Source organism: Anomalospiza imberbis, chromosome 6 (assembly GCF_031753505.1).
Source record: "Anomalospiza imberbis isolate Cuckoo-Finch-1a 21T00152 chromosome 6, ASM3175350v1, whole genome shotgun sequence".
NCBI classification, from domain to species: domain Eukaryota; kingdom Metazoa; phylum Chordata; class Aves; order Passeriformes; family Viduidae; genus Anomalospiza; species Anomalospiza imberbis.
In genome coordinates, this window is record NC_089686.1 from 31,538,895 (window position 1) to 31,557,340 (window position 18,446).

The 18,446-nt window shown below is 35.8% G+C and overlaps 1 protein-coding gene across 9 annotated transcripts in view; it reads left to right on the forward strand.

Moving 5' to 3' along the window:
- Positions 1–18,446, forward strand: part of RYR3 (ryanodine receptor 3) — a 198,371-nt gene continuing 179,925 nt past the window's right edge. For 5 of the 9 annotated variants that reach the window (XM_068193072.1, XM_068193077.1, XM_068193078.1 and 2 more), the window contains exon 1: positions 2–252. In XM_068193072.1, coding sequence (XP_068049173.1) covers positions 202–252 — 51 coding nt within the window. In that variant the 5' untranslated portion in view covers positions 2–201. Of the gene's footprint in view, positions 253–18,446 lie in introns of all 9 variants that reach the window. The other 4 variants (XM_068193076.1, XM_068193075.1, XM_068193079.1 and 1 more) reach the window with 2 other exon arrangements.

An 18,446-nucleotide genomic window follows, 5' to 3' on the forward strand; every position in this document is an offset into this window, starting at 1 on the left:
ATGAGCTGGAAAAGCAGCAGCGCAGTTGGCTCTGGCAGTGAGGGGGTTGACTGACAGTCTGCAGTGCAGTGGAGTTAGCTGAGCTCCCTATATGGCTGTGGATTAGCTATATGCTAATACTGATAGGAGAGGAGCAGTACAGAGCGCAGTGAGCTGACGGTGGAGGCGATCAGCCTCAGCAGAGCTGACTCCTCAAGAGCCATGGCTGAAGGGGGTGAAGGAGGGGAAGATGAAATACAGTTCCTACGAACTGTAAGTATATGCTTTTTATAGGTCATGTAGTAAATGATTTTGTGTCCCATGTCTATTTCTTTTCTGTTGTATTAAAAATAAAATGTTATTTCTGTGCTGGGCTTTGCCAAATGGCAGAATTGATTCAGTCAGTGGATAAAATAAAGCAAGAATAAGAGCTTTAATAGCATCATGCAGTATCGGTGTGTTCTTCCCTGAATCTGCTCAATAGCCAGTTTGGTATAAGCAGACCTATTTCCGCTGTAATCCCCTGTGTTTGAAGTGTCCCCGTCAACTTTGTACTTGGGTTTCTAAATGTAGCATGCCAAATATGTGACCTCTGAAACTTCTGTCTGGGTTAGATTTCACTGACATTAACAGAAGCTTTGCAAATAGGAGTGCCTTAAAATGATGAATAAACCAAGCAAGCCCCTGATGACCTCTTCTGATAAACATGCACACAGAAGCACACTTGTGTGTAGGGAATACCAACAGATGTTGAAGTTAGGGCTCTGCAAATGTTTGGGGTCTTTTCTCTACTTAAAAGAAGCTTATCTTTAAAGGACATAAGCATTTCTTTGGGAAGGGGTGTTAATTAGTGAAATACCCTCCACATGGTGTAATTTTCTATAAAGTGCCCTCACACCATTCTTTCCTAAAGCTTTACACAAATCTAGTATGACAACTAATTTGGACTTTTAAGCGAGTAGTGTACATGCATTAATTTTTGGGAAGAGCATAACATCCTTTTCATGTCTCACCTTGTGTCTCCTGATTTTTACCCTGCATGACTAAGAGTGTGTTGTGCAACTAGCGTGGAAAAACTGCTGTTAAATGTGTGTATTCTCTCCCCTTTCCATGCCATGTTTACTTTGCATTTATCACAAATAACATTAGAAACAGGCTCCTCTAGAGCTGATTCAACTTTGAAAGGATAAGTCACTAAAATAAAACATGCTAAATTCCCAAAGTAAGAAATTACAAGATTGATTTGTGAGAGGCTGGTGTAAGTTATTTATGGGAAATAAAGGTTAGGATAAGGAGATGGCTGCTGCTTTAAGTTGTTTAGGAGTGATGAAGTGTCATTAGCTCTTTTAAACCTCAGAGAATTTTATGGTGGGTCATGGATAATGACAATGAGAAATCTTTTCCAACATTCTTCCCCTCCACTACACTTTTTAGAGGTACCTATTTTAGCAGATTACTCCAGCCTTTAATCTGAGACTGGAGCTTTCAATGTGTGTCTTTCATCCTTTCACTTTCTAGGATGTTGCCTTGACTGGACAGCCATCCTCAGCGATGGAGCGAGAAGCTTTGCCCTTTCTTAGGTGGCCTCTATGTGCTACATGAGATGGCAATTTCTGCTGCTGTGATACATTCTTATGCTAGAGTAACTCTGTTGCACTTCTTCCCAGTGGTTAAAATGAAGTGCTAAATAGGGGTGTGGGCCAAAAATGGAAATAGCAAAATGGAGCCTATGCAGAAGTGTTCCTTCCACGCAGTGCAAGGAAATCTTCTACAGGGGAGAGAATGGACTAGATTTCTCTCTTGGAAGTTCTAGCTACTTCTTGCTCTAAAAAATCATATCAATTACTGCTGTCTCCTTTCCATTATAAATCTTCCTTCACCTTAGTGGGCAAGGGAAGAATTGTTGTTTCTTAGTATACTGAGAAAGGAAACATTTATTAGATACTGAGTGCTACAGGGAGATACACCTTCAGCACTGATTTCTTACAGCTTTTATTTCTTCATAAACAGTGTTTGTGCTTACAAACATATATTACAGTAGTCCTCAAGAACTCTTGCAGTGAAATTTTTAATCAATTAGGATCTCCTCTGAATCAAAATATTTTCTGGGTATTTGGATTCCTACTGAATGTTTCCAAGGCTTTTGCAGCTGAATCTTCCTTTGAAAATGTTGATATCCATATTTTTATTTTTGAATCTTTAGAGAGAAGTTATCTAGGATATTTTAGGCTCTTCGGGATAGCTCTTTCTCGTTTAGGTATAAAATAAGATTAGGAGAATCAACTCTTAAAAATCTGCTTAAATTATTTTTGCTATCTTAAAAACAAATGTCCTTTTGTCCTCAATTTTTTTGTTGGTTATGACTTTTTTGTCTTCCAGACTGAAGTAGTTGTTTAGTTTTGTGCGTCACTTTTATGTTCTCTCCTCACATAAAAGGTCAAGAAGTTTGTTAATGTGTGATGATGAAAACTGTATTTGTTTCTATGGAGCAGCAACTTGTGGGCACATTCATAAGATTTGATGGAAAGCTTTTTGCTGTCACTTTTTGTTCCAAAATATTCCTTATATTTAATTAGTTTGGCAGCTATGGGAATGAGAAACAGCTAAAGAACAAATTCCAGAGAGGATAACAACATTATCATTGTTCTAGTAGCAGTATGTGTTCAGTACTCATTTCAACTATGTCCCAATGCTTGTGTAAAGCCTTTACATGCAATGACAGCATTTCAAGGAAGGTGTTATTTATGCAGTGTAATTTCTGTTCTGCATTTCCCCCTGACTTGTAAGTTCAGTATAAACATAAATAAATATATAAACACACATATTTTTTTCTTACACTGCTACCCTGTTATTGTGTCTTTGTTATGAAATTTTTGGTGTTTTATTTCTTGTAATAATGCTTGGAATTGTTCATCTATTTTTCTAGTTGGTATCTTCCTTCTGGTTTTGGCTCTGGATATTCAGTGTGTCATGTATGGAAGGGAGAAGCAAAGCACTTGTTGCATGTGTGTAACATGCAATACTGCTGTGGTTTAGTTTCCCATTTGTTTAGATAATTTTCCCATATTGTTTATTTTTACCGCCTCCTAAGGTGTGAATACATGAGAAATCAATGAGCTGACATTATGCAGCATTAGGTGAGAATACATATGGTTACCTGTTCTGTTTTGAGATAACATACTGAGGGATAGAGAAAGAACCTTGGTGCCCTTAATGTGAATGAGTGAGTGTAAGCCATTCTCATCTGAGCCTTTCCTAGCTACTGGGAATTTACTGCTATGATGAATTGAAAAAGTTCTCTCCTCTCCAGAAATTATTCACAAGTTCCTGCTGCTGCTGAATTACTCAAATATGAGGTGGTCTCTGTCTTGGAGCAAAGAGCTTTTGCCTTCTTCCATTAGAAATACCTAAATAGTAACTTGCTAACTGTAACTGAGAACATGGTTGAGGATGGAGGAGAAGTCCCACCCCTGCCAATGCACTTTAAATGTAATGGAGCATATCAAAGTCATTCGCCATCTTAGAGTCCAAATTATGGGGGTAACACTAGTTAAAAGGTCTATTGCTTTGCTATTTTTCCTAAAATTCATGTTATTAATGGAAAGAATTTCTCCTTATTTTAATAGAGATACCTTTTGTTGCTTGTTGTTGGTTTTTTGGGTGTTTTTTGTGTTTTTGTGGGTTTTTTTTGTTTGTTTGTTTTTGTTTTATTTTTTTAAGATTTTTTTGAGATCATTCATTAGTCAACAAAATTCTGCCTCATTTTCTGTAAATCAAAATACTGTTTGTGCTAGTGTGTCTAGGTATAAGTGTATATATGCCTTTGCACCTGTGCCTGTGTGTGTATGTGTTTCTTTCCCCAGCTGGTTATTAGTCCTTCCTTTTTGTGAGTGACAAAGGCCTTACCAATTGGTGCTTCTTTTACTTTTGCTCTTTTTGCAGCTTCTCTCAAAGACTAAAATGTTCTCATAAACCTCTCCCATCACTATCTAAAAATTTACAGATAGGAATAGGAAACTGTTTTCTTCCACAGACTGGCTGTAATTATCTATTATGCTTAAATAGAAAAATACTGTTACAAAGACCCGGAAAAGAATATTTGGATTTTTTTTTCAAGCTCTAGTCCATGTATGTAAATTTACACAATAAGTTTGCAGATATTTTTATGATCATTTGTGTATTGAGTTGCTGCTTAGAATCAAGAGGATTGAGCAGTTCATATACAAATTTATTTGTGGTTACACATTCCTATCTATACTTGAAAATGAGGTCTTCTACTGTTCAGGTGTTACAAATGAGATGGAAAGTAATCTGTTTTACAGTATGAACTGTCAGGTATAGTGTGAATTAGATTTTCTTTTTTTTCTCCTAATCATTTACACTGTTGCCAAATATAAAAAGTGATTATATCATGATGCTTCTTAAAAGCTATTCTAAGAGTGGTACTAAACCATTTCAGTTTATCAGGGATCAGTGTGGCATAAAACTAGGTTTTTTTAGATGCTTCTAATATATGTTGTTTAATCAAATCTATTTTCCTAGTGGTATATCTCTAACAAAGAACATATGGAGATATGAAAATAATTTTTCCTTAATAATCCAACTTTGTATCTAATAGTTATGTTACTAACTGCATGCTGATATTCTGTAGCACAGATCTCTGTGGTTTGATTCAGTATATGCCCTATAAAATACCTACCAGACCAATACTTATAAACAAATATATCGGACAAATGTCCAAATACCAAACAATAATGGAAGACATTTCTAGGGACAAGTCTTTAGCAGTGCTTAATTAAAAATTGGGAAAATGTGGAAACTGATCACAGTGAGTTGTGCATGAATTTGTAGAAAAGTATAGAAAGGATAGGAAATGCCTTGAGATAGAATCAGTGGAATCCTCCTGATGCCCTTTTTAAGGGAGCTGGAACAAATTTTGTGTGCTTTTTGAACAGTGTGTATTGCACTATATTGTTTTCAAATTAATTAGCACATTTTGTCTATTGTCACTGAAATGTGATGCAATTCATGACACAGCAATTCATTAGTCAGTAAATTCCTTTCAGAAAAGGAGTAAAAATAAAGAATATTGTAATCAAAAACTTGAGTTGTTTCTGAGACCTGGTGTGTATTAGGAGTTCAGTTATTTTTGAGTTAAATATTTCTGTATCTGTTTATCTATTTATCTCTGTGCATTAAATCTCCCCCTTCTGATCCTATTGCTGCAGTTGTACATTTGTGTAGTAGTCCATACTTCTAAAGCTTTTAAGTAGTACAACAAAAATTAAGCAACAAACAAAACAAAAACTACACCATGTTCCTTCCTCTCTTTAAAAAGAGTCTTTCAGATGTACTTGCTTTTTGCTTCTTAAACTTCAGGCTATCACCAGTACAACTATTCACAATCACTCTTATTTTCCTTCATCTTCTACCATGGAAATCATACTTAATGTTGTAAATTATTCTTGAGTTGTGTTTCTAAGAACTTGTAGTGTCCTTCTTTGTAAATAATGTTGCTCAGTTTATTTTCACTCATTCAACTGCCCCTTAACTTCCTGCATGTGTTCTCAACTTTATGAATATTTTTGCCAGTTTGTCACTGTAGGCAAAACTACTCATGGTCATTCTTTGCTTAGGACTATTTCCCTGCTGAAAGTAGGATCATATTAAGGACAGATTTAGAATATGACAAAAGTTCCAGTGCATCATGTGCTGGGCTATGCTGTGTTCATTTTTTATGAAATAAAGAATAAATTTTGTGGAATTAAGTGCAACCTCTTTTCAAGCCAGAATTTTAAGCAAGTGGTCTACCACAGTATAAAGGCAACAGTCAGTGCTTGACTGTAGTGTGTGTTTTAACCTCCAAACTTATTGGAATAGTTGCTTGATATCTATATCAGCTTTTCAATTAATTTGTAGTAATTTCTCTTTTGGAACGAAATAAATGTAAATGTGTGTTTTAGGCCCCTGGCATGAAAAAGTTCTTTGCACCATGTTTAGATGGAAAGGGAAATGCTTCAGTAATTTGTTCTGTTTAATTTAATGAAAGTTGTTTGAAGTTTATAAAAAAACCCAACTGAAATAATCGGGGGAAAATGCATTTTCTGGGTGATGGTGTATTAGAAGACTAGATCAGGTAAAGGGGAGCAGAAAGAGGAAAAGGGAAGTTGAGTTTTTGCAGATAAAACAGTGAACAATGAAGAGTTGCATCATAATTAATCAGATGAAGGCAGATTTCTTTCTATCAAATTGAAGGTAGCTGAGGTAGGAATGCACATCTAAAAGGTCCTGACATTGATCTTGAGATGGTACATTGTTTGGTTGGTTTCCTTGAGACAGTTCTTATGTTTTATTTAGCATGGATCTATAGAATAGGCAGTAATCCTATTTTTTTCTACAAGTATGTAGATCAGTAAAATTCAGAGATGCACTGTAAAACAATATACAATCATAGTACATGTATGTGTTATATATATGTATGGATATATTATATATCTTATCAATAGAATATATGTAATTATATGTAACAAGTTGCACTTTAACAAGGTCTTTCATATTAGATCAGTCTACGTCAGTTAAAATCAAAGCAACATTATACTATATGAACCCAACATCATGCTTTTCTACTGCTTTTTTCTACAGCATAAATTTTAAAAATGCTATTTCAAAAAGAAATCAGTACTTATACTACAAAGTTACAAATTCAGTGTATTGTTAGAAAATACTTGTGAGATTGAATGTATTCATGATTGATTTGACTTCTAGGATAGATCTAACTCCTTGTTAGTTTCCTTTCCTTCTTTTTTTTTTCTCCCCAGTTATATTTCTAGAGGTATTTGATATTGATGCAGTTCTGTGGAAATAACATCAAATTTATTACAGTCAAGCAGAACTCTTCAATCTTGCTTTAGAATGTTAGTGACTGAAAAGCCTTTTCATAGGATTTGTGACCATGCAATAATCCTAAATTAATACCCAAGTATATATTTCCCTATTTCCTCCTAGCCACGCTGGTTGTTGTTGTAAGGATTTATTTTATGCTCATGATCTGCTTTTTGGTGTCTAAATGAGAATGAATATCTTCAATAATAAATAGTGAATTTGTTAGTGGTGTTATGCATTTTTATAGAAATCAGCAAGTAGGTTTTCTGATTTCTAGTCCCATGCTGTACTAAGTGGGTATGATTCATATTGAAATCCAGCAGTGAATATTGCCTCTTCTCAGTTCCCATGGCAGTGCTTTGACCACACAGTCAAATGCTGCCAGGTGCATTAGCTACACATTCCAAAAATTAAAACAGAGTTGCAGGCATGGAGGAGACGAAAAATAAAATTGGCATGCAGTTATTTTGAAGACATTGAATTCAATAAGAGGACACTAGCTAAAAGTTCTGTGTCTCTTGACTTCATATACAAAATACACATTTTCCCAAATGACACATAGTAACACTGCAGACATATAAGAAGCACAGATGTCTAAACACGGTAAAATTATCAGCTCAATTAAAAAAACAATTGGTAACATAAATACACTTTAAAAGATTCAGAAAGAAAACATGAGGTATTAATGTATTCCTCAATGAGTATTTTGGTTTATTTTTTCAATATGGAAGTTTTAAATTTATATTCAGTCTTGAATGTCATGACAACATAACCACACCATTCCTTCTGTCTATAACTTTGTAGGATATAGTGGTTTTGGTGCTGGAAGATTTAAAATTGTGTACCAGATATTGCTTTAAGAGAATGTATGTTCTTGTTTCAGCAGATATTTTCCAGCCAAATACTTGATGTGCTTGGCTAGCTTTTGGAAACACGTTTTCTGAAAATTACAGAGATGTTCTGAAGTGCAAATGGCAAATATGTGACACCTCAGGAGGTGTCTAAAGTAGTTCAAGGATGGGATATGCATTGGGATTACAAACGCCTATAGGGAAAATGAGATCTGCTCGATCTGCTTCTGGTAGAGTCTTGGTATGAGGCACCAAGAGCTGTTGATTGTCAGTCATTGCACACCTGCTGTCAGTCAATGCTCAGTCTCCACAGCCAGGGCTCAGCTGTAAATGGGAGCTGATGACCAGTCTGTAACAGCCCTTTTCCAGTTCCCTCTTTTGGCACATCTCATCCACGGGGAGGAGTGTCAGCTACGGTCAGCAGAAGTAACAGTAGAGACGTCAGCAACATAAGGAGAAAGATTCAGTAGTAACATCAAGTTTGTTCCTTCTACTGGGCTTTTATCCAAATAAGCAAGTGCTAGTTCCTCAGTGAGCTGAGTAGTCAGCACACGCCTGAGCTGTTTTTAGTCCACAGCAAACATCTTTGTCAGTCTTGAGTATTCAGCTACTTCAGCACTCAACCATGTTCTCTGATACCTTGTGCCAGAATACCAACTTCCCTTGACACAATTGCAACAATTTGAAATCTCTTAGATAAAAAAGTAATACTGAAGAATTGCAACTTAAATAAGATATTTTAAAATTACTTGTACAAAAAATAGAATTTCAACTTGCAAATTGAAACACCTTTTTAACAGAAGATGCAGAATTAACTTATAGCACTGGAAGTTTAACATGCTTTTGAACTACATCAGCAGTACCATGTACAAATGGGAATATAAGGATCATCAAGCTTAGAATATCTGCTAGTGCTAATGTCCCAGATGATTCATTAGAATGCCCAAGGCCAAATGACTCCCATTTCCCAAGACTCCATCTAATGTTCATTGACTTCACTGCCTCATCTTTTCTATATATGGAAAATTCTCAGAAGACCTATACACCTGATACATATTAAAGATACTTAATGTCAGTGGTTTGTATAATTTGGAAGCTGATGAAGAATGTATAGAAAATTGATACAGTTAGTTAAAATTTTGACTGAAAGAAAATTAACCCCCAACTGTCAGTATTAAACTCCAAGTTACCAGCCTGTCTTCTCAAGTGCATATCCAATTCTGTTGCATTTTTCAAGAGATCAAAATCAATAGACATTACAGTTTCTATGTGGCCAAAGTTGGGAAAAGTAGAGTTTAGAATTTGGAAGACCTCAGTCTCATCATGTATATTATGCTTGCATTTGCAAGGTAACTTTTTTGTGAAAAACATTCACAGGATAAAAGATTCTTTCGTGTATTCAAATTGACCATTACATGACTAAATGCTAATAGGGATTGATAAGATCTGATTTTCTGATTTGTCTGTGGGAAGTTAATGATGATTGTGTGCCAAACATTCATTGAAATCTTTGCATTTGCCCTTTATTTTATGAACTACTTTGATATACTAGAATTAAGAAAGAGTGAGGTTTTTTAATGCATAGGAAAATATTAACATTTTTCATTTGCAGACACTAAACCTTTTCTCTAAAAGTTGTGAGTTGTTCCTTACTTGGTTTCCTGGTAGGTTTTTGCAAATCTGTTGGAAATCTTTGTTTATTTTAATTGCTTTGTTACCACATCTGGAAATAGTTCCAGGTAATCTGGTATAGGTGAAGTTACAAGTGCAAGAGGGTGACTAGCACTTTGGATCGCTGAATCACTCATGTGTCAACTGAAATGGTAGATATAAAAAAAATAATAATATTTTTTTTTTTTTTTGGTTTTTTTTTTTTGTTACACAGTATAACAAAAAAATAATTCTAGGTCAAAGCTTACAAAAAATTTCAAGAACTTTCTCTGTGTACTGTATTGGATCCTAGGTGACTGTCTTAGGCAATGTCAAACTGGCCCCATCTTTAATGTGTCTCTTTTGTGTGAGTGAATAAAAGAGCTGAGTGCTTGAATACCCACTAGTACCTCAATAATAACTCTTCAAGTAACTCTTGATTATAAAGGATAGGTATTCTCACTGGATCACTCATCATTGATTATTATTTCAAAAGTTTCAATTAAATGTTAAATCTATAAATTTTAGTAAACTTTCTGCTGTTACAACTCTTTAAAGTAATTCTGTCAATCAACACCTCTTCCTTTAGTTACTGTAAATCCCTATTATCCATATTTGCCTTAGGTATTTGGTTTTATTCAATATTTATTAACTGTGTTTATTGTAGTTTTACTCAAGATATCCCTAAATTTTTAAAAATTTCTTCCACGAAATGGAATGAGGTAAAATATTGGATCTTCCACAGGTACAAAATATTTCCACCTGTACAATTAAATGACATTGCATTTCATATTGTGCCAGGTACTATAAGTTTAGAATATTTGGATTCTGTTATTATCTTTGGTTTTTTATCTAATTAGACCCATAATATTTTCTTCTGATGTTTCTCTTAATAAAGATGTTGATATATCTTTTTGTAAAATAATGATGTTGATGTGTTTCTTGCATAGTTTAAAGCTTTTTTTCTAATATTTTGATTTCTACAAAGATGGAAAAAAGTTGCTTTGTACATACATAGTCAAAACAACTATAATAGAATTTACAAAAAAAAAAGCTTCAATAACAGTAGTATGTTAATATAGATTTTTTGCTTTCTAATAGAAGGAAAAGTCAGCAACTATTATGACTCTTTTTTAAAGACTAATGGTTTTCTAGTAGTGATTTTAAACTACACTGCAAAGACAAGCTTACTGGACTTAGTTTCACAGAAGGGAATACAAGAGTGTTATTAGATAGTACATGGGATTATTTCATGTGTGAAATAGTAAAAGCTGGCCTGGAGAAGAATTCCTTTGCTTTAATCACACAAATCAGCCTGAGTTTCAGAATTCTTTCATTTATACATTCTGCATCTGATCTCCTCTATGCATGAAATGAACGATGCTGTGTGGTATGCTTGTATCATTGTGAACTGTAAGAGAAGTTAAGAGCTACAAAATCAGCTGGCCCTAAATAAATGAAAAGGTCCAAAAGAATGTGCTGCAATATATGTCATGTGTTGCAAATATTGTTTGTACAGCCAGATTGTTCTTCCAGTAGAGAGGACACACTAATTGCTAAGTTAGATAGTAAAGAGTTTCTTCAAAAAGGAAAAAAAGGACATCACTTGCATTTAAAATATATTGATACGAATGTATGAAAATACATTGCTAATGTTAAAAAAAATCTTTATTAAGGAAGAGAACTTTATCAGAAGGGAAAATGCTTTTCTTACTAAGTCTTTTGTCCTTTTTTTTTATTTGAAAAGCCAACATTTGATGACTGAAAGGCCTAGTTAGCCTAACTGCAGATAAATTACAGGAGCTGTTGCTAATGACCTTTTACTGCTAACCAGAGTATAGTTGCTATTTCTTGTCATAGTAGATATTTGCTTATCACAAGCAATGAGCTGTAATATTGTATCCACTTGTGCCTTGCTATTGAAAAACACCAACTTTGAGAGAAGGTGAACAAGGAAGTACAGACTTTTGTGATTTATTTGAAATTCAGGAAGATTGGTGGTATGTGGAAGATTCTAGATTCGTTCAGAACATGTAAATTGAATTTCATGGCAAAAGTTTATTTTTGTTAGAAAGACACATTTTTTTCCTACCAGGGATCTTCCTAGGCCAGCTTCTCTCAAGGTTGACCTTAGGCTTAAATAACATCACTGACGAAATAAGGGCCTGTTTATGAAGCTTAACTTGCCAATTAGAGTGGTAATATGATCTTTCTTTCCTTTGCCAATATGAAGACCATTTAGAATCATAAATCACAATATTCTAAAGGGTGAAATGTGTTCACCATGATGTAAAAAATGGAGGGGGAGGGGGAGCAGAAATCTGCAAGGAAAAAAAAAAAGATGAAGAAGGGTGATATTCTGCTACAGGTAGTCCATGATGTCCACAGAATATTTCTAGTGCTACTTAGAAAGTTAATCTCATTCTTACATAGTTCTATCATGTGTTCATGCAACTTAACTGTATCCTGATTAATACTTTTATCTTTTCACATCTCTGTCTTTTTTCTTTGTTTTTCTAAAACAAACTAGACAGAGAGCCAATGAAAACATGGGAATTGATGGAAGATTATCCTGACTTCAGGCTACTTCCAGGCAACATCAATTAACAATACCAAGTTTCTTTACTTCTGTGCATCCCTTAAATCTCAAGCACTGCTGCTGTAGGGAAACACCCTATCAGCTAGCTGTGTAATGTAGCCATATCAGAACACCAGAACCAGATACCAGCTTCTGTGTACTCTGTTTTCTGTCATTTCTTAAGCCAGGTGTTTTCACAGCAACAGTAACAACTGCTAGCTGTTGTTGCAATAGAAATCACAGAGCTATTCCTCTTAAATGCAACTGCAGAGGACAGAGGCAAAGACACAGCTGTTATTTTCTAGAAACAAGGAATAGGACATTAGGAACAAATTCTTCACAGAAAGGGTGTTTAGGCATGGGAGTGGGCTGTCCAGGGAGTTGGGGGAGTCACGTCCCTGGAGGTGTTTAATGAAAGGCTGGATGTGGCCCTTGGTGCCAGGGACTACTTGACAAGGTTGTGTTTGCTTATAGGTTGGACTCGATGATCTCAACCTAGTTAATTCTGTGATCCTGTAATATTGTATAAACATGGCAAACGTAGTGAGCTTTCAGCAGTGCTGACTTAGCTCCCATCTGACCATGTCACCATGCAAGTGCAGTTTTCTTTGATTGAGATGGCATCCCAAAATAACTTATACCTCCTTATGTTCAAGCAGAGATTTAAGTAGTCAGGGTTCTTGGTACACATGACCATTGTTTGGTTTTTTAAGGTTGGTGGTTTTATTTGGTTTTATTATAGGATAATTGCACATTGTTTTGTCAGCATTTGGTGGGTGGGGATATGCAAGGTGAAGAGTTACAATATTTGCAGAAATGTTGTCTTAGACAATGCTGGGCAATGTGCTTCTGTCCTAAAATAGAAGTCTGAAATAATGGCAACACCTGCTTCTTCCCAAGTATTTCTTCTCCTGTTACAATATTCTATATGCATACTCACTCTGGTTACTTTCTGTCTAGGATGTACATAGTCTGCAGGGCTCCTGTGACTATTAGCTGTGTTGAATTATCAGCTGTAGATCTTGTCTTCAGCTATTTACAAGTTAGTGTAATGTTCATATGTAGCACTTGATAAAATGTTATAGCTCTGTGTAAGAGTCAGTTGTTGGTAGTTATGTGTGGTGAGAGTGTACTGTTGCTAAATAGTAATTGGAAGGTAAATGTTCTAAATGTGAGAGCCTGTAGATGCAGCAAGGGAGATCTACTGTATCTGTGGTTCAATTAAAAAACCCAACTGGATATTTAATTTTTATGCCCTTCATATTAAGATTTGACTCAGCATTAAAGAAGTAGAACAACCACTCCTTTTGATGCAGTGAGAAGTGGTAATTTCAGTCCAGTTATCTAATGATGGCCAAATTTGAAAGAATTATCTTAAACCATCTCAAGTGAGCCATGATTAAAACACATGTTTTAGCCTAATTAATGTGTTTTGAAGTACTCTCTTAATGTTTGCAGCTGTTATTCAAACTGTGATTTTAATCTAAGTTAGCAAAATAGTACCTGTGATGTAACACAAATGTACACACTTTCTGGGCAAGAAACTCTTTGTTTTGCTTTTTTCTGAATAGTTTTGATTTTTATTCTGTTGCACCCAGATACAGGTTAGGATCTACTTGTGTGTAAATGCAGGAAAACAATGCATTCTCTGACACAAAGTGGATGTGTGGATGGACAGGCTGTAGATGAGTGCACAAGGAATGGTCAGTATGAACAGGAGTCATCACACATTTTAAATATTACACTGCAAAATGAAGGTGTTAAAAAAAAGTTAAATTAAACAGGTGAAACCACAAGAGCAAACAAACACTCAAACAAAAATAAAATGCTAGTGGGTTACCTCTGCAGGGAATTACAATCTCTGGGAGATTATAGATGATTCCCCAACCAAAATTTAAAACAAACCCCAAACCTGAATGTTTTGTAGATGGGCATTTGTGATTAGTACCACAAATTTAAAAGCGATGGGACTTGCTTGATTGAAGGGATTGCATCTAAAGTAAGTGTTGCAAAATGTGGAATATCCTCTTAAGAAAGGATGTCCTTTGATGTTTGATTTTTTTATGCTTTCAAGCCTAATCAACAAGAAGGGAGACTTAATCCGTGAAACAGAGTGCAGCTAACAAGCAAGCTCCAAATGAGTTAGAAACACAAATTACTTGTTGGTAGAATTGGACATGCTTCAGCAATGCTGGACATGCTTCAGCAATCTCAGACCTAGCGGGAGGTTAACAAGGCTTGGGAAGTAGGATGCCCACTGAAAGTGGACACAAAGAATACTGGATTTATAGACCACCTGGCAGAGCTCCCAAGGTAAGGAAGAAACCAATAAACCCAACCCAGCAACTGTGCTGAAATCAGCTCCAACTGCCTAAAAGGTAATTCCAGCAGGGAGAGATTGTGACCACTGGAACAAGAAACCCACCAACTCAAAAAAAGAGAAAGCCTGAGCATGTGGAGCAATCAGTGTGGAAAATGAGAGAATCACTAAACAACATGAGCTAGAATACTAATAAATAAGAGAACTATGCAACTTGTAGCCAAGGAACACTAATTCCTTAGTTTGCTAAAATATACAAATAGTAAAAATGTTTGATAATTGCTCTGCTTGATTTGTGGAATGCCACCAGACACCCAGGCTTGCACAGCTCTGAAATAAATAATCAATGTCTCTCTCAACTGTGTAACTATTGACTTGTTGAATCTGGAAAATGAATCTGATTTTTTGCGGACAACAGAAGGATGAGTTGTAAAATGTAAAACTGGGATGGGATAAGAAGGAAAAGACTAAGGTGCAATTATCCCACAGAGATGGATTTTTTCTTTGACAAGAAGGTTAGCAATATCATAGTGAGGAAAAAAAGGAGATCTGGGTATGGAGTTGACTGGAGAGACAAATAATTTTTATATTCAGTCACTGTGAGTACACATTAGTAGTGAAAATTCTCAAGAAGATACTGACACACCAGTTCATACCCGTTTCCCCTTTAACTCTACCTGAGGGTGTAAAAACAGAGTGAGAACAACTGTCCTTCTGTCTCTTGTTTTTTGATGTCATAAGAAATATCAAGGAATTATAAGAAATTGCAGGCTTTTTATTAATTTTCGTATGCATGACTTGTCAAAATTGTGGATCTTACCAGGAGTTTGCTTGTTCTTAATGGAAAATTACCAATAGTCATTTTTCTTCTTCAGCTTCAAAGTGGAGTCTACATTCAGAAATAAGAATGGCCTTATTTTCTTAAATATGGAATGAATACAACAAACAATAAAGATACTTTGCTGATAATGCTGAAATTTCTTTGTCATTACTCCCCACAAACCATCTTCACAGGCTCTTCTTCAGACTTATTAAGTCACTGAGACTTTCCAGTCTTTTTGTTCGCCTTAATTTTACCACATAGCATCCATCTGAATTATCTGTTCTCAGATTAGTCTTGTGTTTGCTTTCAATTAATGTGGAAACATTTATTTATGCATCACAAGAACAGAAGACTGGAAGAACTTTTTGAGTAATTGAATTAATTTTGAACTGAAGTTCAGTTTTAGAGCTAATTATATCTTTTCTCCTGCTGCTTTTATTAAGGTACCAGACCACTAATCTAGCAATCTTACTTCATTTTTTCAGCTTCAAAATTTTTATATATTTATAGATTTTTTAATGTGTCCCAACTGTAATTTATCAACATATTTATAATGAAAAATTCTATTCCCTCTCCAGTTTGTCTATTCTGGAGTAAGTAAACTGAGTTTGTTTAGCTTACTCTCATGTGACTGGATATTTGATTTCCTTAAAATTTTAATGTCCTTTGTTTGTAGTCCTGCTGCCTCACTGTCCTTTAAACATTTGTGACAACCACTTCTTGGATAGTGACATAGTAAATTCCTCTTTTTTGGCCAGGACTTGCTTACCTTTCATAACAAGGCCATATTGAAATATATTGAAGAATATAAATTCAACCTAGGTAACAACCTAAAAAAAGAAGACAGGCTATGTATCTAAACCTCTTCTAAAGGCTGCAAAATCTCTGACTATGTTAGTAAATTAAATAGCCACAGTTAATTCTCTAGCCTTGAGAGAAAGTGGAGGTATACAGCCTACATGCATACAGCTAAACAAATTCCCCAGGATATTAACTGTACTGCCCATTGGAAACAGTCCCTGGCCTGCCAAGGTATTTCTGGCAAGATTCTGGTAGGTACAGCACAGTATATTTCCTAGATTCATGCTGAATGTGGTCTCCTGTCAGTGCAATCTGTCTGTACTCTCTAAGAGAAACTGGTGAAATGTCAGGTGCTCAGGTAGTCATAAGTCTTTATTTACATTGGCATCAGTCAGAGAGGACTGCAATACTGGTTTTCATGCTATAAAGAGTGTTTTTTCCAGTATCACATTTTAGTTTTGAAGGAAATTTAATTTTAATTCAGAAAGAAGTAGTTCCAGAAATATGCTTTCTCCTTATAGGACCCTAAGAAAGAACCATAGAAGCATCACGATTGGAAAAGACCCTTAAAATTGAGCCCAGATGTTAAGCTAGAAAAGCTGTGTTCATCACTAAACCATGTTTCATCTGTGAACCTTTTAAATACATCCAAGTGTGGTGTTACAACCCCCACTTCCATGGGCAGCATGTTTCAATGCTTGACAAACATTTCAGTGAAGAAATTCTTCCTGATATCCAATCTAAACTTATATTGGTGCATCTTGAGGCCACTTCCTCTTGCCCTGTTGCTTGCTGCTTGGGAGAAGAGACTGATCCTCACCCCAGCCTCCTTTCCAGAAGCTGCAGAGGGGAATAACTTCTCCCCTGAAACCCCTTTTCTCCAGGCTAAACAACCCCAGCTTCCTCAGCCACACCTCTAGTCATTTCACCACCTTTTTGCCCTTCTCTGGACATGCTCCAGCACGTCAGTGTCTTGTAATGAGAGGTTCAAAAGTGAACACAGTCTTTAAGGTGCAGCCTCAGCAGTGCCAAGTCCGGGGGCGTGATCCTGCTGGCAATACTATTTCTGATACAAGTCAGGATGCCATTGACTGACTTGGCTCTGTGAGAACACTTTCAGATCATGTTCAGACAGATGTTGACCAACTCCCCCAGGTCCTTTTCCACAGGCAGCTTTCCAGCCACTCTTCCCCAAGCAGTTTGTTAACAGATTATGTGTTATCACTGAATGACTTAGTTCTTCTAACAGTATTTACTCACCGAGCTTAATATTTTATAAGGCATAGGAATTTATCAGAAGTTTGCCCTCTGAGACAGAATCAGCCAGAGAACAAGTCCTTAGTGCTGAGTCAGAAGGAAAAATTTAGGAATAGCACTGTAGTTGTCTATAAGCCAAAACTCTCTAAACCAGGCTTACAGTCATAGCTGGATTTCTGTTCACTGAAAGAACTATCCTCGAGGAGTAGGAATGACATTCCTGGTCATTGAGTTTAGGAAGAATAAAGTGTGATAGACCTAATGCTAATGGACTTGTGCTCAGGAAGCCCATGATGAAAACTTGTATTCAAGCTAGAACATGCAATCACTGTGCATTAGAGTAGAACTAGAGCTACTGCTATACTTCAACAGATAATAGGATAGTTTATCTAAGAAATTCCTTAAAATCTCGACTATGTCCTTATTACCATGGCTTTAGATCTGGAAACTCCTCTTTTCTTGGAGTATGTATTAATAAGGTCTGAGACAAAATACAAACATATTCACAAAAGTCAGTGTCATGCCTAGCTACTGAAAGGTAATTTTTATAGCAGCAACCCTTTCAGGCATGGGATGACTTTACATAACCACATTCAAAAGCAGAAATGCAGTTCCTACAAAGAAGGGGAAAGATTGAAGTCAGCATTCTTTTGTATTTTTTATTGTTTGGTTGTTGGGGTTGTTTTACATTCACAGTTAAACCAAGCCCCTCAGTTCGCTTTGAACCATTGTTGATAATAAGTGCATTAATATGGTGAAATCTTCCATTGCCCAAGAAACTTACCTGCAGTTCTTAGCCAAAGATTTCTAAAGTAGAAAGGCTATGGCTGAAATAGTCAGTAAAATCCTATAAAAATCCCTCCCTTGAGCTTCCACTTGCAGGTAGAATTTAAGTGACCTCATTAAGCCTGAAAGTGATGCAGTGTCACTTATTTGTCTGCCTATGTGCTTCCAACCAATGTTTCAAAGTGCTGTAATTTTTCTCTGTGGGAGTCTTAGCTCCATGGTAACCATATCCAGTTTAACTCTTTAGGAATCTGTTGAGAAATCTTACTCCATGTTAAATTTACTCCAGTCTCCTTTTAACTGTCTTCCTTTCCTCCCTAAATTCCCCCAAGCAAAGTTTTATTAAGTGTGGATGCAACTGATCCTCTGGTGTAGGATGACATCACCTCAGAATAATTTTTCATGTTTTCCTCATGAACAAGGAGAGAAATACAGAAAGAGAATGACTTTGTTAGGACAAAGTAATACAAAGATGATGAGTCAGACTATAGTCTCACAATTTGCAGGAACAGTACCATT